The 18364-nt window shown below is 32.1% G+C and overlaps 2 protein-coding genes and 1 long non-coding RNA gene across 6 annotated transcripts in view; 2 read left to right on the top strand and 1 right to left on the bottom strand.

The window, feature by feature from the left end:
- The window catches only part of LOC130641530 (uncharacterized), a 33800-nt gene extending 23953 nt beyond the window's left edge, over nt 1-9847 (top strand). For 2 of the 3 annotated variants that reach the window (XM_057448364.1, XM_057448363.1), the window contains 5 exons: nt 2706-2852; nt 8653-8706; nt 8776-8895; nt 9453-9495; nt 9609-9847. In XM_057448364.1, coding sequence (XP_057304347.1) covers nt 2706-2852; nt 8653-8706; nt 8776-8895; nt 9453-9495; nt 9609-9768 — 524 coding nt within the window. In that variant the 3' untranslated portion in view covers nt 9769-9847. The remainder of the gene's footprint in view (nt 1-2705; nt 2853-8652; nt 8707-8775; nt 8896-9452; nt 9496-9608) is intronic. The other variant, XM_057448366.1, reaches the window with a different exon arrangement.
- LOC130641533 (uncharacterized) lies at nt 4198-6197 on the bottom strand. The gene is made up of 2 exons (XR_008982467.1): nt 6057-6197; nt 4198-4632 (listed from the first exon to the last, which is right to left on the bottom strand). It is a non-coding gene; the product is annotated as an uncharacterized LOC130641533 (long non-coding RNA).
- Nucleotides 9848-11415: 1568 nt separating the features above from the next.
- On the top strand, nt 11416-17989 carry LOC130641532 (triadin-like). 2 transcript variants are annotated; one of them, XM_057448370.1, is made up of 6 exons: nt 11416-11556; nt 14142-14346; nt 14997-15101; nt 15186-15435; nt 16135-16621; nt 17263-17989. In XM_057448370.1, the coding sequence occupies exons 2-6, from the start codon at nt 14143-14145 to the stop codon at nt 17561-17563; spliced, it is 1347 nt and encodes a 448-aa protein (XP_057304353.1). In that variant the 5' UTR covers nt 11416-11556; nt 14142; the 3' UTR covers nt 17564-17989. The 2 variants fall into 2 exon arrangements, with proteins under 2 accessions (XP_057304353.1, XP_057304354.1); XM_057448371.1 differs by lacking the exon at nt 11416-11556 and having other exon boundaries at nt 12190-14346; nt 17250-17390.
- The last annotated feature ends 375 nt before the right edge of the window (nt 17990-18364 follow it).

Genomic DNA, 18364 nt, shown 5'->3' with positions numbered 1-18364 from the left:
AAACTTTGTATAGTATTGGAATATGTTATTAACCCTTTCAGGCACAGCGTTCACATGGGATAGAACCCTGTTGCATTCCCACATTGGAAAAGGGTATGATACCAAAAATGACATAATGCAGTAATAGCTTCGTCCATACGATGCAGCTCTTGATGAGAAGTTGCAATGGAGAGTGTCTTTAATGTCTTAATAATATATCTTAGTTTCTCGCATACCACTATGTAATAGCCTCAACTCTTAGCAGAGTTATTGAACGAGTTGGTAAAAATTTTAAAAAGTAATTTTAATGATGTCGCAAGGATTAAAAAAGTTTCTCATTTAACTGAGCAAAGTATAAACAACATTTTAACCAAATTTTTACGTTGTGTCATAAAACTACAAACCCCCAGGAAAATATTGAGACAATGACCCTTTTCAGCCATTTTACAAATTTGGCAAAAATCATCAAATTGATGTGTTTGTTAGTTAAGCAGCATTTGAATTGCACCAGTTGCATTTTTTAACATGTCCGACTGTACGTAATAATCCCTATATTGCTTAGCCACACTTTAGTAACCACCTGCTAATTCGAATATGTTTAGTCAACATATAAAAATTAAAAAATCAATAAACATTAACACATTTGCATGATTGTTAACTGCTGTTTTTTAAATTTAACAGGAAAACTCTTGCGAATCTGGATATCTTAAACAATTGCTATCTTCTATATAATATTATATAGACAGTTATATCATGTTTTGCATGTGTTTGGAAATATAACAAAAGAAAAGAATACCCTTAGCAATATAAGAAAACTGAACGAAACAAAAAAGAGTTAAATAGCTAAAGAACTGGTGCAACTATACTAAAATTGTTTTTCGCAATCTGTTTAACTAATGCTGAGAAAGTTTAAACCTTTACTATTAAAGAGCAAGATTGCAGAACATAAACTCAAAAGCAGATCCACAATGCAAGTTTTAATTAAAAGCACTTTCAAAAAGTATACTTAAAACATTACATTGCAATAACAAACAAACGTGTCAATTCTTTTTGCAATTTTTGCAACAAACAGGGAAAATATCTAGTAGCTTTTATTTATAAAAAGAGTGTCAAAATATATAAAACTAGTCCAAACCCTGTTGAAATATTCACTTAGGCAAAAGGACAATGGAAAATAGGTTGTTTTAGATGTTTTGCTGACATCAGCAGTGCATATATCATAAAAATTGGCAAAATTTAATTTATTCGTTGACTGTAATGTGTAGAAGGTTCAACGTTTTTGATGAACGCATAAGGAGATATAAGGGTTTAAAAATTTTGCTGACGTCAACAAAGACCCACCAAAAAAAAAATTAAGGGTAAAATACACGGTAAGTTTAAATGGACTGTGTAAATGTAAGATAAAAAATACTTACCATGTAAACAGGAAAGATGTACAACTTTTTTCGGTTTTATAAGTTTTTTAAAAGTTGGACTTTTGCTAATTTTTTTTTATTGAAATTAATAGAATGATTAATGAGCTATTGTTTAAAACTTAAGATTTGAGCATATATCTTCTGTTTCTAATCACAACCTGCTTTTTTTTCTTCTACCATTATCCCTGTTGCTGCTATAGCAATAACTGCAACGGAAGATATATGTGTTTTTTCTTTGGTTAACTGCTTCATTAATTTAAAATTAACATATTGATGTTACGTTAATGTTATAAACGTTGTGCCATAACATCAGAAGATTTAATATTTAAGACATAATTTTGTGGCTACTTTAAAAGAAAATAGACACATCCACTTTTCCCGTCACAGACACAGTCTTTGAGTTATATAAGAGATATATAAATACAACTCAGAATGTAGTCCAGAAGGTTTACTTACGGAAAAAACTTTTTTCAAAACTTTATATTGCTACGAATAACCATTCCGGATTAGTGAATACACCGTTAGATAAAAACTTTTTTTTTATTTCACTGGAAACAACAACAGGTAGATAACGAATAAACCAATACACCCCTTAGAGAAATGAATAGACATTACAAAATAGAAATAGATCTCTAATTAGAAAAATTTTGTTTTGATGCAAATTAAAATTTTTGCTCCTAATCGAATAGCAGAGAAATTGCGAAATCCATATGTTTAAATAACAAAAAAGTGGTCTTGAACCAAAGTCAGTAAGCTGTTTTAATTATTTATCCACATTATAAGGGTAGTATTATCTGAAAAAATAATTTGTATTGTTATACACTTCTTAAAGGAACAAGTATAAATAAAATCTGATAAATGTGTTACACGCTTTAAATGTTTTAAAAAATATTTTTCATCAGAAACCCCTCCAAAAGCCATAAATTTCCAGATGCTTAACAAAAAGTTATGCCTTTTAAAAATTTCTGGTACATTGCCTCCTTACCCCCTCCTCACTAGTATTGCTCAAAAAAAAATGGAGATGCTGGTTGTGGTAAAAGTAGACAGGAAAACCTTTGAAGATCTTGTTAACTAATTCTTGGAGGCCACAAAAAGTTCTGTCCCACATTTCCAACGGAACAATGGGTTTGTTACAATTTCATTTTCAAATTGATCCTAACTTTACTTAGAGTGATTGTTTTGTAGTTTTTTGGGAGTAGTGAACTGGGTTTGTTAGGCTGAAAGCTTTTTTGTAATTTTTATAAGTTGTATAGCGTTTTCTCTTCCTAAACAGTTTTTCCAACAAATATGCCAAAAAAGTTTTGTTTTTAGAATTTGTTAGTTCTTCTGGATGCTTATTATGCAACATAGATGAAAATTTGTGCAGACAAAAGTATTTACGACATAAAGATTCAGTTCAGCATTTATCAATGTTGCGAACAAGAGGAATGAGCCCCGCACAAATAGCACTAAAAAAAGGTTGGCTATTGTCATTTGTAACTGCTGTTTCTATCTCTGCTCCTAGATAATGCTACTTGTGATTATGCTACTTGTGTGAAGTTTACATTCAGCTCTTAAAATGAGCATAATTCAATTTACAGTTTTTGATGCAGACAATTGCATTTTTATAATGTTCAAATATTTAGCCATATAATAGTTATTCGTAAGAGCCAGGAAATGGTTCAACTCTTGATTGTACATGACAAAACATAAAATATATACCTAAATCCCATAATTTATGCCTTTTCAGGGGACCTACACTTCACACACCTATCAATTGTAGCATTTTTTTTTTCAAATATCATCAGTGAAAATTGTTAAGGATGCAGGGTTTCTTTGTCTTTGTTAACTTTGCAGCCTCTTTCATATTGGCAAAAAATTGCTGATGTGATATGTTGTTTGTCTGCTTTATTAACATGTCGGCATTGAATCAGAAATTGCCGTGTCACCACATGAAGTAGAAAGACTGTCTTTGATAATATTGATTACTAGCGTTTCCATGTCATTTGTTTCTGGCATTGATGCATTCTCAACCTCATTTTCTTGTCTTGGAGAAGCAACCGGACTATTTTCCTGTCTTGGAGAAGCAATTGGACTATCTTTTTTAGCATCGAAAGAAGCCATTTTAGTTCGTGGGCTAGCACTCCCCATGTTACGTTTTTCAGTAGAGGCCTTTTTTACAGATTCCGCATACACGCTACCTTGTTCTTTTTGATGCCTTCTGATGGCTACAGGGACAGGGTCATCGAGGCCAAACAAAGTATGTACACTATCCTTACTGCCGTGCCATTAAAGCTGCTGCGAATAGATGTTAGTAATTTCTAACGCTTTCTCCTTATCCTTAAAAAAACATTCAATTGGCTCAGGAAAATCTAGCTATCGTATTTAAAGGTAGTGACTGCTTAAATTAAGTATTCAGTTAACTGAGAGATCAAATCTTACTATTTACGAATTTCAAGTTAAAAGTTGAAGAATAAAACTTCCAAGCTCTAATGTTGTTTTTCTGATTTTCGAAGCTTTCCCTCCATGCTTCTGATCACATTCTCCGTTTTGAAATCAGCGCTGTGCACGAAAACGAGGCTTTTGTAATATGTATTCCATTTACGTCAGTGGTCATATTCCATCAAAACACAAGAACAATAGGTCTCAAGAAAATAAATATATTTATCAAAAAAAACAAATGTGAGTTTTACCCCCGTCACCAAGAGGTGAGATTCGAATGAATAATTTATTACTTTTTTTCTTCCTTTCGAAACTTTGAAAAAATTAAGAGCCTTATACACATTGGGAAAAAATTATGTAAGGAAAAAGAAAAATACGGAAGTAAAATTACTGTTATATCGTGCAACTAACTACATTTTTGGATTTTTTAATGACAAAAAGTATTTTAATTTTGGTTAACATGTTTTTTCCTTGGAATTACATCACGAAAACCATCGTCCGAAAGCTGTATTAAGGTACAGGACACCTAACCTCTCCCATGTTCTTGTTATATTTAACTTGCATGGGTGCGCACTGTTCTCACAGTATTCTCTGTGACGATGAAAATCGGATTGACTTGTGGCGTAGTTCCAAATGGTCTTCTGTTTTTCGTTCGCGTCTCAGTGTAATGCACCAGCCGAGCATAAGAGTTGCAGCATGAAGAAAGGGGGTCGACTTTAATGTTCTCTATACCTCACATGCTTCGTAACACCAACCGTTTTTGATCGCAGGCTTCATAAGCTTTGTGTTTTTGATGGCGCTTATTTAGTACATTCTCCTAATATATAAGAAAAATATATCGTAGTAAGAAATGCTTTAAAAAAAAAATCCTGACCGATCGACCGAGTCAGTGCTGAAACCCTCACCCGAGTGACGGCTAACATATATATTTCTAAGTCCAGCCCCATGCTTTCCGTAATTTATCATCTTTAGGAAAGCGAAAGAAACTTCTTTTAAGATAGATAGATAGATAGATGTGCATATTTTACATGGCTAGCCTCACAAATATCGAGGGATATACCCTGTCTATTATTTCCAGGAGGGGCCATGGCTTAGATGGGGAGTCCTAGTGTATTTAATGCTCATTTTGAGCGACGCAGACCCAGTTAGGGCCCGCGCTCTACTAGACAACTCCCGGCAACATCCAACGGCCCACACAATGTGCCATCTTCCCAATTTCCCTCACATGGCTTGGGTTAACCCGGGGCTATGGTAACATTCACTCGCCCATGTTGAATCGCCGTCAAGAGGAATCGAACCCCGGTCTCCCGCACAGAGTACGAGAGCTATAACCACTAATCTACGGCGCCACTAATTTTTGAATGGCCATCCTGTATAATAACAAATATTTGTGGTAAAGAAATAAATAAAAATAAATAAATAAATAAATTTTACATGCGTCAAGTGAAAAGAGAGCTAGTGCAAAAAAGAGGAGAAAACGTCAAGGCGACAAATTACACCAACAGAGCTACCTGACAGTGATATAATCATTGAGAACTCCTTGAAATACAAAAGAATTAAATTGTAATTTATATGAAACCTGTGAGTTATTATACTAAATAAATTTCATTTGTTTTCCTCGTCTCCTTTCCAAGAACTATCCACCTCAGGAATTTCCGTCGGGACTAGGGTACTCTTGATATGTCCTATTCACAATGCAAGAGGGTATGCAACGATGTATACCTCTTCCGAATCATTAAAACTGGGCTGGGTTTCCGAGCCAACTCGTTCTAACAGGTTTATATTAAAAGTCAATAACATTAATTTTATTGCTTTTAGTTGCCATTTTCATTGAAAAATTGTTTTGAAAAAAGTTTGAAGAATGTATCGAGCGATACATTCCACAAGGAATAAAATGATAAAGACATCTCAGTGTTACTTCAGGTGGTTTATGCTTTTTTTGCATTCAGTCCCAAAAGTAGTATATTACCACTGTTGTCAAACGCATAATTACGCATATTAATTTTTTTACCAAGTCTCTGACCGCGCAAACATTTAGAATGAACAAAGCTGTGCTTCGACATGGCCACATGAAATAAAGTTTTGTTTATGTTTGTTTTTATCAAAGATTAAAGGGAAAGGTAGCGGTTTTCTTTGTCAGTGTACGAATATAAGTTAATTACAGCCATTATAATATTCAAGCAGTCACTATCTTTAAACAGGACTGAGAAAAGGGCTTGTAAAAAATAAATAAAAAATTACCTTCAAGCGGCATAACAAATCTTTTTGTTCTTGTTCCAGTCTTTTCATTTCATCAACAACTTTTTTGTATTTTTCATTCTTTTCCTTCAACTCTCTTGCTTAAACCTGTTCATGTAACTGGACAGCTCGAGTGAGTTCCTACAGTAAAACACACATCGAAACAAGTTCACAGAGCAAGCATGCAAACCTTACTTATTAGAGGAAGGAATTGCAAATTACCTTTTCATAAGTAACTCCATTTTTTATTCCAGCTTTAGTTCAAAGTTTTATCCTTAAAGTTGATAAACGTAATATTTAAATTTTATAAAATTTTACACTTGCTATTTTTGCACTTCCATGTTATTATATACTAGTCGATAAGGCCTGTGGAAAAATTCACTAAGGTGGAGGAAAAATAAAAAAAGCTGTATTTAAATTTTGACGACGTCAGCAGTGTCCCGTTCATATACATAAAAAATATTCTTAGAATTTTTTAACCTGTAACATCTATTGTGGGGAACTTGAAACTCTGATCAAAATATGAATAGTATATGAACATGTACAATTAAAGAACAGATATGGAGAATATATACGTATAAAAATTTTGATGATGTCAGCAAATACCCGTAAAAAAAGAAAAAATTTGTATACCTGTTGCCTTCATCGTATAGATCCTGAAATGCTGATCAAGAAATGTATAGGATCATGTATCTTACGGTTGCAGAGATATTGGGGTTTAAAGGTTTTTTAATGAAGTCATCAACTCGTTCATTGCGAAACGGATTCGGGAACCCAGGTTTGAGAAACTTACCCAATTCGGTCCCAGGTTGTCTGTAGTTACCCACACCGTAAAAAATGACTGACGTCACCACCTTGTTTCCAAGTTATTTGGCCTCAAAGTTTTAATATAAGATATTGACGTTAAAGCAGTGTTTTTGGCATCTTGCTGTAACATCAGAAAACTTAACATTGGAGACATACCTTTTGCGGCAACATCAAAGGAAAATGAATACATCCACTTTTTCTGTTACAGACAGACACAGTCTCTGTATTATTAGAGAGATTGTCTTTATCCAAAAAACATCTTTTTTATTAAAATAATGTATACATTCCTTTTCTGATTTTGAGAATTGTTACAGTCTATGTACAGCAATGCTAGAAGTCGTGTCAGGATTAACGATTCACTTAGTGATGAATTTAGTGTAAATGTGGGTGTACATCAGGGTTCTGTACTTAGTCCTTTGTTGTTTGTTCTAGTCTTAGAAGCGCTGTCGATGGAGTTCAGAACAGGTTGTCCATGGGAGTTATTATGTATAGATGATTTGGTTCTCATAGCAGAGTTCGATGGTAGAATTAGTTGAAAAGTTTGAGAAAGCACTAGAAGAGAAAGGGCTAAGCGTTGCAAAGGTGAGATTATAGAGAATGAAGTATTTCCGGCTTCAATGATGTACAACAGTGGCTCGTTAGAGATAGTTGAGAACTTCTGTTACTTAGGTGATATGTTGGGCAGTGAAGGGGGTGTTGGAAGAAGTGTTACTTGCAGGATAGGTTCTGCTTGGAAAAAGTTCAGAGAGTTACTTCCTTTGTTGACTAACAGAGTCTTGTCAATTGAGTTAAAAGGTAGGTTGTATGAGGCCTGTGTAAGAAGTGTTATGTTGTACGGTAGTGAGACATGGGCAGTGAAGCAGGAAGATCTTGACCGTTTAGAAAGGAATGATATGAGAATGGTTAGGTGGATGTGTAACGCCAGTCTCTGAGACAGAAAGAATTCAGATGAGCTAAGAAGCGGGCTAAGTATCCGTAGAATAAGATGTTATCCAGATAGGAAGATTGAATTGGCTGGGGCACTTGGAAAGAATGGAGGAGGATAATTGGGTAAGAAAGTGTAGAGACTTGATAATTCCTGGGCCATAGCCCAGAGGCAGACTGAGAAAGACTTGGCAGGAGGTTATAAGGACAGACTTAATACAGAGGAAGTTGAGTTTAGATCTAACACAGTCTTGATCAGATTGGAAGAGGGTCATTAATATACCTCTTTAACCCATGCTAGCATGGAAAACGGACGTTAAGCCGAGAATGAATAATGAATGAATGAATTAGTCAAAAGCACATGGTCCTATATATTTTCTTAATCAGCGCTTTAATCTCTGCGTAATATTAAAGGGTCATTGCAGGCGTCGTCAAAATTCAAATGACTAATCTTTTCCATTATTTTTCAGCCTAAATGGATTTTTCCACACGGATATTTACTAGTATTAAACAAATATAAGCCTACAATTATTGTAAACTAAATAATAAAATAGTTTTTGTCCCAACTGGTAAATTATTAACTTTTTAACATATGTGAAACACATGTCAGTAAAAAAACAACCAGTTTAGTATCACAACATTTTGAACCAATTAATTTTTTTAGCAAAAACAAGCAAAATAAACGTTTTAGCATGAAGGTTGAATTTGCGTGGGCCAATGACAATTTCTAAAAGAAACCTATTGGGTTGATCTGTTTGAATATTACCACTTTCTACCTCATACAATATGGTCAAGCCAGGAAGAGTTATATAAACTAAAGAAGCACTGATGTGATATTTTCGTTATAAATTAATGTACTTGTTATTAGGTGAAGATGGTGCTTTTGAATTTGATCAAAAAGAAAAAGACGTCTTAAATGATGGTATTTTTGTTGCTCCTTTAAATTCCTTTTTTTGTTCGCTCGGTTTTTAACTAGTACAATTTCCTTTAGATACAGTAACAGACAAAGGATGCCAACTCTGTGATGTTGTGGGTAATTTACAGGATTTCAAATGCAGAGCAATTCACATTTTAGGAAAAAGACACAAAGGAAACTTGAAAAAATCAAAAGGTATGTAACATAATCCAAAATCTTTGAAATTGTAAACAAAATACAAAGTTCTGGAAAATGAGCTCATTTTTTAGAACTAGATAACAAGTAACAAGTATAACAAGTAACAAGTAAGTTATGAAAAAGAATTCAGAAGACTGCTTTGAAATTTACGAAGACTTTTTTGTAAAAAGTAACTTGTTAATGTGAGATTTGATTTGCTGGTAGTTTTGCATGCTATTATATAAAAAAGTTACTATATAATATTTTCTATAGATTTTTCATTCATACATAATATTTACTAATTGTTATGGAGTGTCTTTACAATTTCTTGCTGAAATGCTGGTGTCATGTTTGATTTAATAATAATAATTTCTTGTGCATTTTCCATGTACAGAAGTGGAACCTATAAGCTCCCTAGTTAAATTAGATTATTTTCTTGCATTTTCTGGAATATCACACTTAACAAGTCTATAGTCAACTCCATTCTACAATTTCCATGATAACTTACTTCAATAGTAAATATTAAGTGAAAATCAAGAAAAACTAGTTTACTATTTGCTTTTCACATGATCTAGGTGCGATATCTGTTGGTGATGCATCACAAAAGACTAATAACAGGTATCTTGTTGTCTTCACATTTTGTCTTTAGAGGGAGCAATAACTTACTAACTACATTTAAGACTTTTTGCTATTAGATCAACTTAATAATCCCATTGTATAAAATGTTTTAGATCTTTAAAGAGAAAACACAAACATAAAGAGGCTGCAGAATCAGAGACAAAAATGTTGAAGCGTTCATCCCATTTGTCTAACAATGAATATTTTCTAGAACCTTTAAATCAAACACATTATAATGATTTCACTACAGATTCGCTTTATACATCTTTTTAAAAATATAACATTTTCACCCTCGATCACTATTGTACATTGTTGTTGTTATTGTGTTGATAAAAAACAATGGAAAATTCAACCTGTATGTTATGTTTTAGCTGTTTTGTTAGAGTACCATCCTTTAAATTTTGTATATGAGACATTCTACCTATTGTAGTTTACATTGAGGTATGATAATATTTTTAGCGAAAATTACTGTTCTAAAATTTTAAAAGAACACAGTAACCTCCTTAGCAATTTATGAATTTTTTAAAAAAAATCCTTACATTGTTTTTATTTTTGTTTATAACAGCTACCTTGCATGGTTATTAAACCATGGTTTGACTGAGGATACAAATGAAAATGAAATCGCTGGAAATATGTTTCTTCTTTAAAAAAAATTCTTGCCGCTAATGAATTGCATTTCTAGGGCATGGAACAGTTAATTATCATGCTAGCTTCAAAAACCTAACCTAGTGCCTTTTTTTAAACAAAATAAAATATAATCGGATTTTGCATGAATGAATGGCTCGAGTACAATCATAGATTGTTTGATTGTTGTTGAACAGATGAAAATAGAAAAAACATATGCCAATTTAAGTATGAAATCAACCAACTGGTTGAAACAATGTAAGTCCACAGGGCCCTAAAAAAAGATGATCAACGTTTAAAATTATACTATTCAAACAGTTGATTGTCTGTAAATATCGTATGAGGTGTTGCAATTAACACCTATTGTTTTTACCAGTATAAAAATATTTTAATTTATAAGATTTTACTTATACCACTGGTTTTTTCAAGGAAGCTTTTACTCTAAAATTTTAAAAATTTGTTTTTATTTACGGAACTTTTTGTGCCTTTGTGCCTTTGTTACGTTGCGGTTTTAAAATATAATTTTTAATATAGCAAGTGTGTGTGTATATGAGCTAGTATAGTATGTCCCGAAGACAAGAGCCCCCCTTTTAAAATTTAGTAATCAGATGAAAATTATGAGAAGCAGGCATTTTAATAATAGTGTTTGGAAAGTTTCTTGCTGTAATGTTTAGAAGTTGTTCACTTAAAATTCAATAAATTTTTTTTCTTAAAATGTTTTTTTAAATGCTCAATATACTTAATAAAAGTATATTTCTTTTTCTTTTTAACGAAAGTTTATGCAATTAAGGCCTATTATACATGTGTCTTTTTCGAGTGTTTTAAACTAATTAAATATATTTTAGTATCATCAGGGCATATGTTAAAAAAACAGCATGTGAGGAGATAGTGTAAAAAAAGTTTAGGAACGTGAAAGTTTAAACAAAATTAAAAACAACACTAAAAAGATAGCAATTTTTTTAATTAAATGGGCTGGTGTGTTGTTGTTGGTTGTAGTAATAACACTTTTACAAAAAATAGAGAAAAAAATATTAGATTTTTTTTTTGTTTTTCTTCAAATATTACCTTACAAATGAAAAGGTTAGCTAACATTAAAAGAGCAAGGCAAAGAGGCGAAGATTTGTCATCAGTATTTTGGAAATATATGTATTAAAAGAGATTTACAGGTCTGTGTAATCACGTATTATTGTTCTAACTTTTGAAATAAAACTATAGTAAGTAATTCTTTGTCTTATTTAGAACTAACTTCTTAACAAACCACTCAGACGTTTGCTCAAAGGTGACACTGTTCCAACATTATTTCCACACAACTCAGGAAAACAACTGCAAAAGCGAAGATCCAGCATTCTAAGAGAGGAGACTGCAGTAAAACGAAAACTATGTGAAGATGCAATCATTCACAATGAAAAAATAGAACACTTGAGATGAATTGTAAAGGTACACAAGCTAACTTTACCCCTGAAATAAATTGTGTATCTACTCAAACCGAAAAACAAAGCAAGGCAAATAAAGTAAATGTTGCAGTTCAATGTGATTATAAGTTCATTTACATTTTAGCTAATAATGACCTCGGCGAAATCACTTGTAGCAGTGATTCAGAAAGTAGTTGCACTGAAAGTGATTCTGAGTATCTAAATGAAAGTGAATATAGCAGTGATCATGAATATAATATCAACACGCAAGTTCCTCAAAAAGCAACCTTCGTAGTATATTAGTCATCATTAATGGTATTCTCTCAAAGATGTTTCACTTGTTAAATGCCTGCTTTCATTAAATGCTTCAGATGGGTTTTCTGCTAATGGTAAAATTACTCTGTGTGAATAATCACAATGGAGGTCTTAACCAATTATTAATCAGTGTTCGCAGGGAAACATAACACAAGCAGCAGCAGTGCTTTTTAGTGCAAATACGTGTAAACGAATGGCTAAATATTTCAACCTTGCAAGCATTCAATGGATAACTAAAACTAGTTATTACACAATTTAAAAAAATTCTTAGCAGGAATTGTACATGAAAATTATTCTAAAATGAACACAAAATTAATAAATGAAATGAAATTAATGGGTCATGTCATCTCAGTGACGATGAAAGATGTGACAGCCTTGACCACAATGCCAAATATCTTACTTATTCACTAATGAACCAGAAGACTAATGAAATTATTGCATTATTCTCACAGAATGGAAAAACTAGAGCATACTAAAGCTCTTACTTACTTGAGTCAAAATACTGCATTAGAACAGATAACAACAGATAGGCAAAAAAAAATATGAAAGTATATAAGAGGAAAAAACCTGATATTTTTCATCAATTTAACATACGGCACTTTTGCAAAAACATATAAGCAAAACTTGTAGCTACCAGCAAAAATCTTCCTGCAACATTATCAAGAAATGAATAACATCTATTTGTAACCATCTATGGTAGGCAAGTGCTACTTGTAATGAAGACGAGGAGCTTTTAAAAAAATGAACAGGTGTTTTATTTCATATCCAAAACAAGCACAAATGGACAGGCAGTAATAAGTTTACGAAATGTGAGCACCCTCCTTTACCAAGAAAAAAAGCAAAAGCTAAAGAATGAATTAAAGCAAAGTCCGACGCATTTCTAGCTGTGCAAACAATAGTTTTAAATAAACAACTTTTAGCGGACTTAAACCATCTTACACGATTTTCTCACACAGGTACATTGGAAGTGTACCATTCTTTGTACAATAAATGGGAACCAAAAAGTCAACATCTTCCATATCTCGGAATGATCACTAGAACCCAGTTGGCAGTGCTAGATTCTAAAGAAGGTAGCAACTTGGAGCAAGCAACTACAAGTGGAGGAGAAAAAAATTATAAAAATAATTTTTCCAAAATCACTGGAACATGGTCATCAAAACCAATTAAAGCTGATAAAAACAATTTATATTTGCACAGAATGATTTAACAGACCCTTGAATGCGCTTCAAACAGATTGACACTAGAGCTTCCAAAAGTGCCACAAAACCTGCCAAAATACATTGCTAAAACTCCCAAGCTGAACAAAAAGGAGCTGATCACAAACCAGGTTTCCAGATTTCAGAAATAAAACTATATTTTCTTCTAGATATTTATATTTATTTTACCATATGAGATATGTAAAGGTGACACAAATCTCAAATTTACATGTTAGTCTTTCTTTCCTTCGAAGTAAAGCACGTAATTATTATTAGGCTCTGGACACGTCGATTTCCTTTTATGCAGCATATTGCATTGACCTTTTTTTTTCTTTCTAAGTGGGCTCCTTTTAAATTGTGTAATCCAACAGGAACATTTTTTAAAACGTCTGCATTTAACCAAAGTGTCTTAAATTGGTCTAATGTTGTTGCACATAGTTGCTGTTCAATTTTGTTTTGCAAAGCCCCAACTTCTTTGCAACGCAAACAATCAATATCCCTTTGCTCTACCGTACATTTTTCACAGGTGCACCACTCTTCCAGCTCTTGTCTTTTTTTCTGCTGAAAGTTTGCCATTATTGAAATCTAAAAATTCTTCCTCTGAGGCTGCCGACTCGAGGAAGAGATATCTATTTCTGATTCAAAAAGATAGGGTTTTCAGGACTTCATCATTCATTCCATTTCTCCAACATCTTCATCTTCACTTTCTTGTTCAGAAAATATTTCATCATTATTCTGATTCATTAATCAAATATATTCCGAGTCAGATATTTTTTAAGTAGTTTAAGTGTGTCTTGTTTTCTGTTTTTTTTTTAACTTTTTTCAGCACATTTCTTTCTTAAACATTAACACCTGTGCCTCAATTATGTCAGAAAAAAAGCTCAAAAAATAGTTTATGAAATTGGTTAAGATCAATTGTTATAATTTATTAATTACTTTAGTAAAAATGTTTTGATTTCTTCACGTAAACAGAGTCAGTTACACATGAATTTTATTATAAGAGTTTTGTTGTTCTAAGAATTTTATTAACTGTTGTTATTGTTAATGTTCTTTCTAGTATACAGAGCATTTGTTTTTTTCATCTGACTTTTATATACAGAATGGACAAGCAATTCTTAAATATCTTTCAAAAAATTGGTACAAATGATTTGAGTAAAAATGATTTTATATTATCGTGCTTTGAAGAAGTCATGTCACCACATTGGCCACAACCACAATCAGAATACCATTGTCGCATATGTAATTATGAGGAATTCGCAACAGAGGAGGCATTGGATACTCATATAACATCAGCACATCATGTGGTATGTTATTTTTTTCAAATAAGAATAGTAAGCAAGTAACAGAAAGTTTTTCTGTTCTTGGTGATTCTATCCTAAGGGCTGCCCCTCCTCCCCTATGATGATAACTAAGTTACATTAACCTTTGAAAATAAGTATAGCATTGCTGTAGCTTGCTTGCTTGCCAGTCAGTGGATGGCTCCAGATGGGCTGACTAAAGTACATTTAAAATGCATCGAAGTGAGGACTCAAACCAGAGACTTTGTGATTACAAGTTGAATTCACTACTGTCATTCCTAATTTAGTACAACTAAAAAAATAATTATTTTCGGAGGGTCACACTAATAATTAGTGAAAATAAATTATCTTGTTTCGAAAAATTAATACAGCTGCTTGTGGCATTTTATTAAGTAAACAATGAATATGTAAGGCTATTTTACCTTTTATCATAGATCACTAAAAATAAAGGGAAAAAAAGAAAGTAACAAAACATGCCCCCTAAGTTATCTGGTTTGCACTCTAATTAGAGGTAAACCCAACTTTAGTTTCATTAAGTTAGAGGAAAAACAAATTAGTGAAAGAGTGTGTAAAAATTAGTGGACGCATTAAATTAGAGAAATGACAGTACCACTATCTAACTATATCTTTTCAGCACAAATTTGCTTTGTTCTTAGATTCTTGAAAAAAGTTACAGTCTATCATTCTGTTTGGCTTGCCAACTTCATTGTGTTGACGCCAAAGGCATAGCGGAGCACAGAAAACAACCCAAACATAAGTTGGTAAGTGGGCTATTTAGCAGTATATGTGTATATTCATGAAGGGAAGGAATTGTTAATTTATTTGAGGAAATATTTGCTTTTTAGCTTGACAAACTATTTCAAGATCTTAAAAGTGAAGCTTTAACATATTGGAAAGAGCAGCAACAACAACAGTTTCACAATGTTGAAATAGAGAATGTTCAAAAAATAACTTCTGTTTGTTCCATCAAAATTAAACAAAATGACACTATTGATAATCAGCCTACCAAATCCCTTCACGTATGCAAAAAAGAAAGTAAAAGTTCCAGGATCAATCCTAAAAGTAAATTCAAAAATACAACTACCGAAAGAACTGGTATGGTTTTCACCGTTATTTAGATTGTCACAGTGTATTTTGATATAAATGAAGCTAATGATTCTGATTAATGAAATATGAATTGTTATTAAGTTCTTTATGCTAAGGTTGTATGTGCTGAATGTGTGAATTGTAGTGTTGCACAAAATAGACCTTTTTCATGAGGCTTACACAAAAGGGAGTGATTTGTTAAAAAAAGATATTTAGGATTAAATCATGCCAATAATGGTCAGTGATAGGTTGACAATTTGACAAAGAATATTGAACTATTATATATTTTTCCTGAAGTTTTTACCATTGGATGCCATGTTATTAGTTAAAATTGTTAATATATGATGCAGAAGTAATTACACTAGTAAGCTAGCAAACGTTCTTAATTATTATTAAATATTTAACAAATAAAAGAACTTCAAAGTTGCATACCAAATTTTGAAAAACCTGATATTTTCATTACTTAAGAAGATTAAAAGGTTGTATTGACGAGCCACAGCAAGTTTGGAAAAACTGCCTTAAGAACACTCATTTCATTCCCAAAAAAAAGGAAAAATATCAGATTGCTTTTTACCTTTGTAGAATAGTTATTTTTAAGAGATATTATACACCTCATCAGGGTTTTCTGACACTGATTTTCTAAAAGCCCTGTGTGTTTTACTAAAAAAGGGTAAGTAAATACTAAATAATTCGATCAAATTTGTTTAGGTAAAGAGCTTCAAATTGAGAAAGCAAACGTGAAAAAGCCAGTCCCAGCCATAGTTTCTATGATAAACCAACAAATTAAAGGAAATAACAAGCAGGCCAAACCTGAGCAACTCCTGGCCAAACCTGAGCAACTCCTGGCCAAGCTAGAAGTTCAAAAAGAAAAAGCTAAAAAACTGGTTCCAAAAGTAGTCGCTGTTGTGAACCAGCAAATTAAAGAAAGTGACAAGCTGGTTAAATCTGAAATTCAAAAAATAGAAGCTAAGAAATCAGTTTTAAAAGTAGTCTCTGCAATAGACAAACAAAGTAAAGAAAAGAAACCAGGCAAGCCTGAAAATATAAAAGATAAAGTGGAGAAAACAGTTCCAAATGTCGTCTCTACAATAAGCCAACAAATTAAAAAGACAAGCAAGACCAGCAAGATGAGCAGTGCTCCAAAAAGTGTGGAGGCTCAAACTCAAAGAAAAACAAAGCAAAAGTCAAGAATGAAGTAAGTGTTTACAAAACATGATCGACATGATCATCCTGTGTGTTAACGTCCTTCACATGTCTTTTACATAATTAACATTACTACAATTAATTACATTAATAACTTCCCACTGTTATATTTTGCACTGTTAAAATTCAGTGAAATGCAATTCACTATCGTATTTACTTTAATTCAATCTAATAACGGCAGGTTTTTGAGGGGCAAAAGTATAAAGTGTAAAAGCATAAAGACAAATAGGTGTAGCACAAATCTGTTCAGTGCAATTAAAAATTCATCTTTTAGATTATTTATTTGAAGTTTTTATAAACTTGTATTTAAAGAGAAGAGTTTACTCATGCTTATATTGCAATATATTGCAATATATATTAAATATTGCAGAATGTGGGTATGGTATGAACTGGAAATATACATTCGGGATTATTGGAGAGGCAAAAATATCTTTTCAATCAGTAACAAAAAGGCAGAATTACTAAAGAGGCTGGAATAACAGAAGTTGGAATAATAGATTAAATATGATACCTGTGTGCAACATTAAAATGATGCTGTTTGTTTTAAGTAGACCAAGGCGTTGTTTATGCGTTGAAATAGCTTTATTGTGGCTTTATTGTGTTCTAAATTGTTGTAATAGTTTAATCTTTTAGGTCCCTAATTCAAAAGCATAAAGATAAGTATCCTCACCGGTACCAACCTTATCCTAAGAGTAATGCCAACATCGATTATTATGGTGATTATGGTTCTAACAACTATTACCAAAGCTATATGCCATATACTTGGAACATGTATGAACAAACAGTTTCCATTAATTATAATCACTATAATAACTATACCGAAGATTATAGTAGGTTTGATGAGACAAGAGGAAATATGACATGGAATAACCCGTACCAGTATATGGAACCAAATGCTCAACAATTGTATTGCAGAATGTACCGTCCATTCTAAATGTATAGATTGAAAATTACTTTAGAAGTCTGTTATGTATTTGTATATATGTTACTTCAGGAACGGATATTTTAATAAAGTTTCAGATTATGAATTACAAATAATGTTTTCTCCATAGTTGATTTTAATTTCTATACTTTGCTACCATTCTCCTGTTGTTGGCCATTTTTAACCATAAACCTGTTCTTTTAAAGTGTCTTCTTTAGCATTTGAATGTAAACTTCTACCCTCAACCAAATCCACTTACCCACTGTGGGTGTCAATTAGCATACTATCTTCTTAACAAAACAGAAAATGATATTGGTGTTAGTTGTTATTATGTTTATTTTATATAATTTTTTCTGTGTTATTCTATATTTTCTTTATATAAGCCCAGCTAACTATAAATATAAGTTCCGATATAAATATTTATTTAAATTTGGCATATTTCATGTGTTATATTTTGTTAGGATCTTATTGATTTATAACAATAAATAATTTTCAACATGTTTTAACATGTTTTGTTGCATACCTGTGAGTAAAACAGTAGCTATACAATATTTCGCCAGTTTTGTGTTATCTATTTACTTCAAAATTTTCAAATCAATTCACACTTAAAGACAGTAGGTACACATTATAGTTTTATAGTTCTGTATTGAGTAGTATATTTTTATATAGCGTTAATATTTTAGCAGTGTAAAACCTGAAATTTTCATACAGTTTTGTTTTGTTTCTTATTTTATTTATGCTCATGGTGTTTATTTGACTAAAAAGGAAAATTTGTACTGTAAAGGTGTATTATTTAGTTATATTTTAGTATTT

Source organism: Hydractinia symbiolongicarpus, chromosome 4 (genome assembly GCF_029227915.1).
Source record: "Hydractinia symbiolongicarpus strain clone_291-10 chromosome 4, HSymV2.1, whole genome shotgun sequence".
Classification (NCBI taxonomy): Eukaryota; Metazoa; Cnidaria; class Hydrozoa; order Anthoathecata; family Hydractiniidae; genus Hydractinia; species Hydractinia symbiolongicarpus.
This window is presented reverse-complemented; position numbering and strand designations above follow the sequence as displayed.

Bases quoted from the DNA above. Each gene is read 5' to 3' on its own strand.
- LOC130641532 (XM_057448370.1), top strand. From the start codon at position 14,143: ATGGACAAGCAATTCTTAAATATCTTTCAAAAAATTGGTACAAATGAT. The intron at 15,102-15,185 runs GTAAGTGGGCTA...TTTGCTTTTTAG, and splicing joins AACAACCCAAACATAAGTTG to CTTGACAAACTATTTCAAGA. The intron at 16,622-17,262 runs GTAAGTGTTTAC...TTAATCTTTTAG, and splicing joins AAGCAAAAGTCAAGAATGAA to GTCCCTAATTCAAAAGCATA.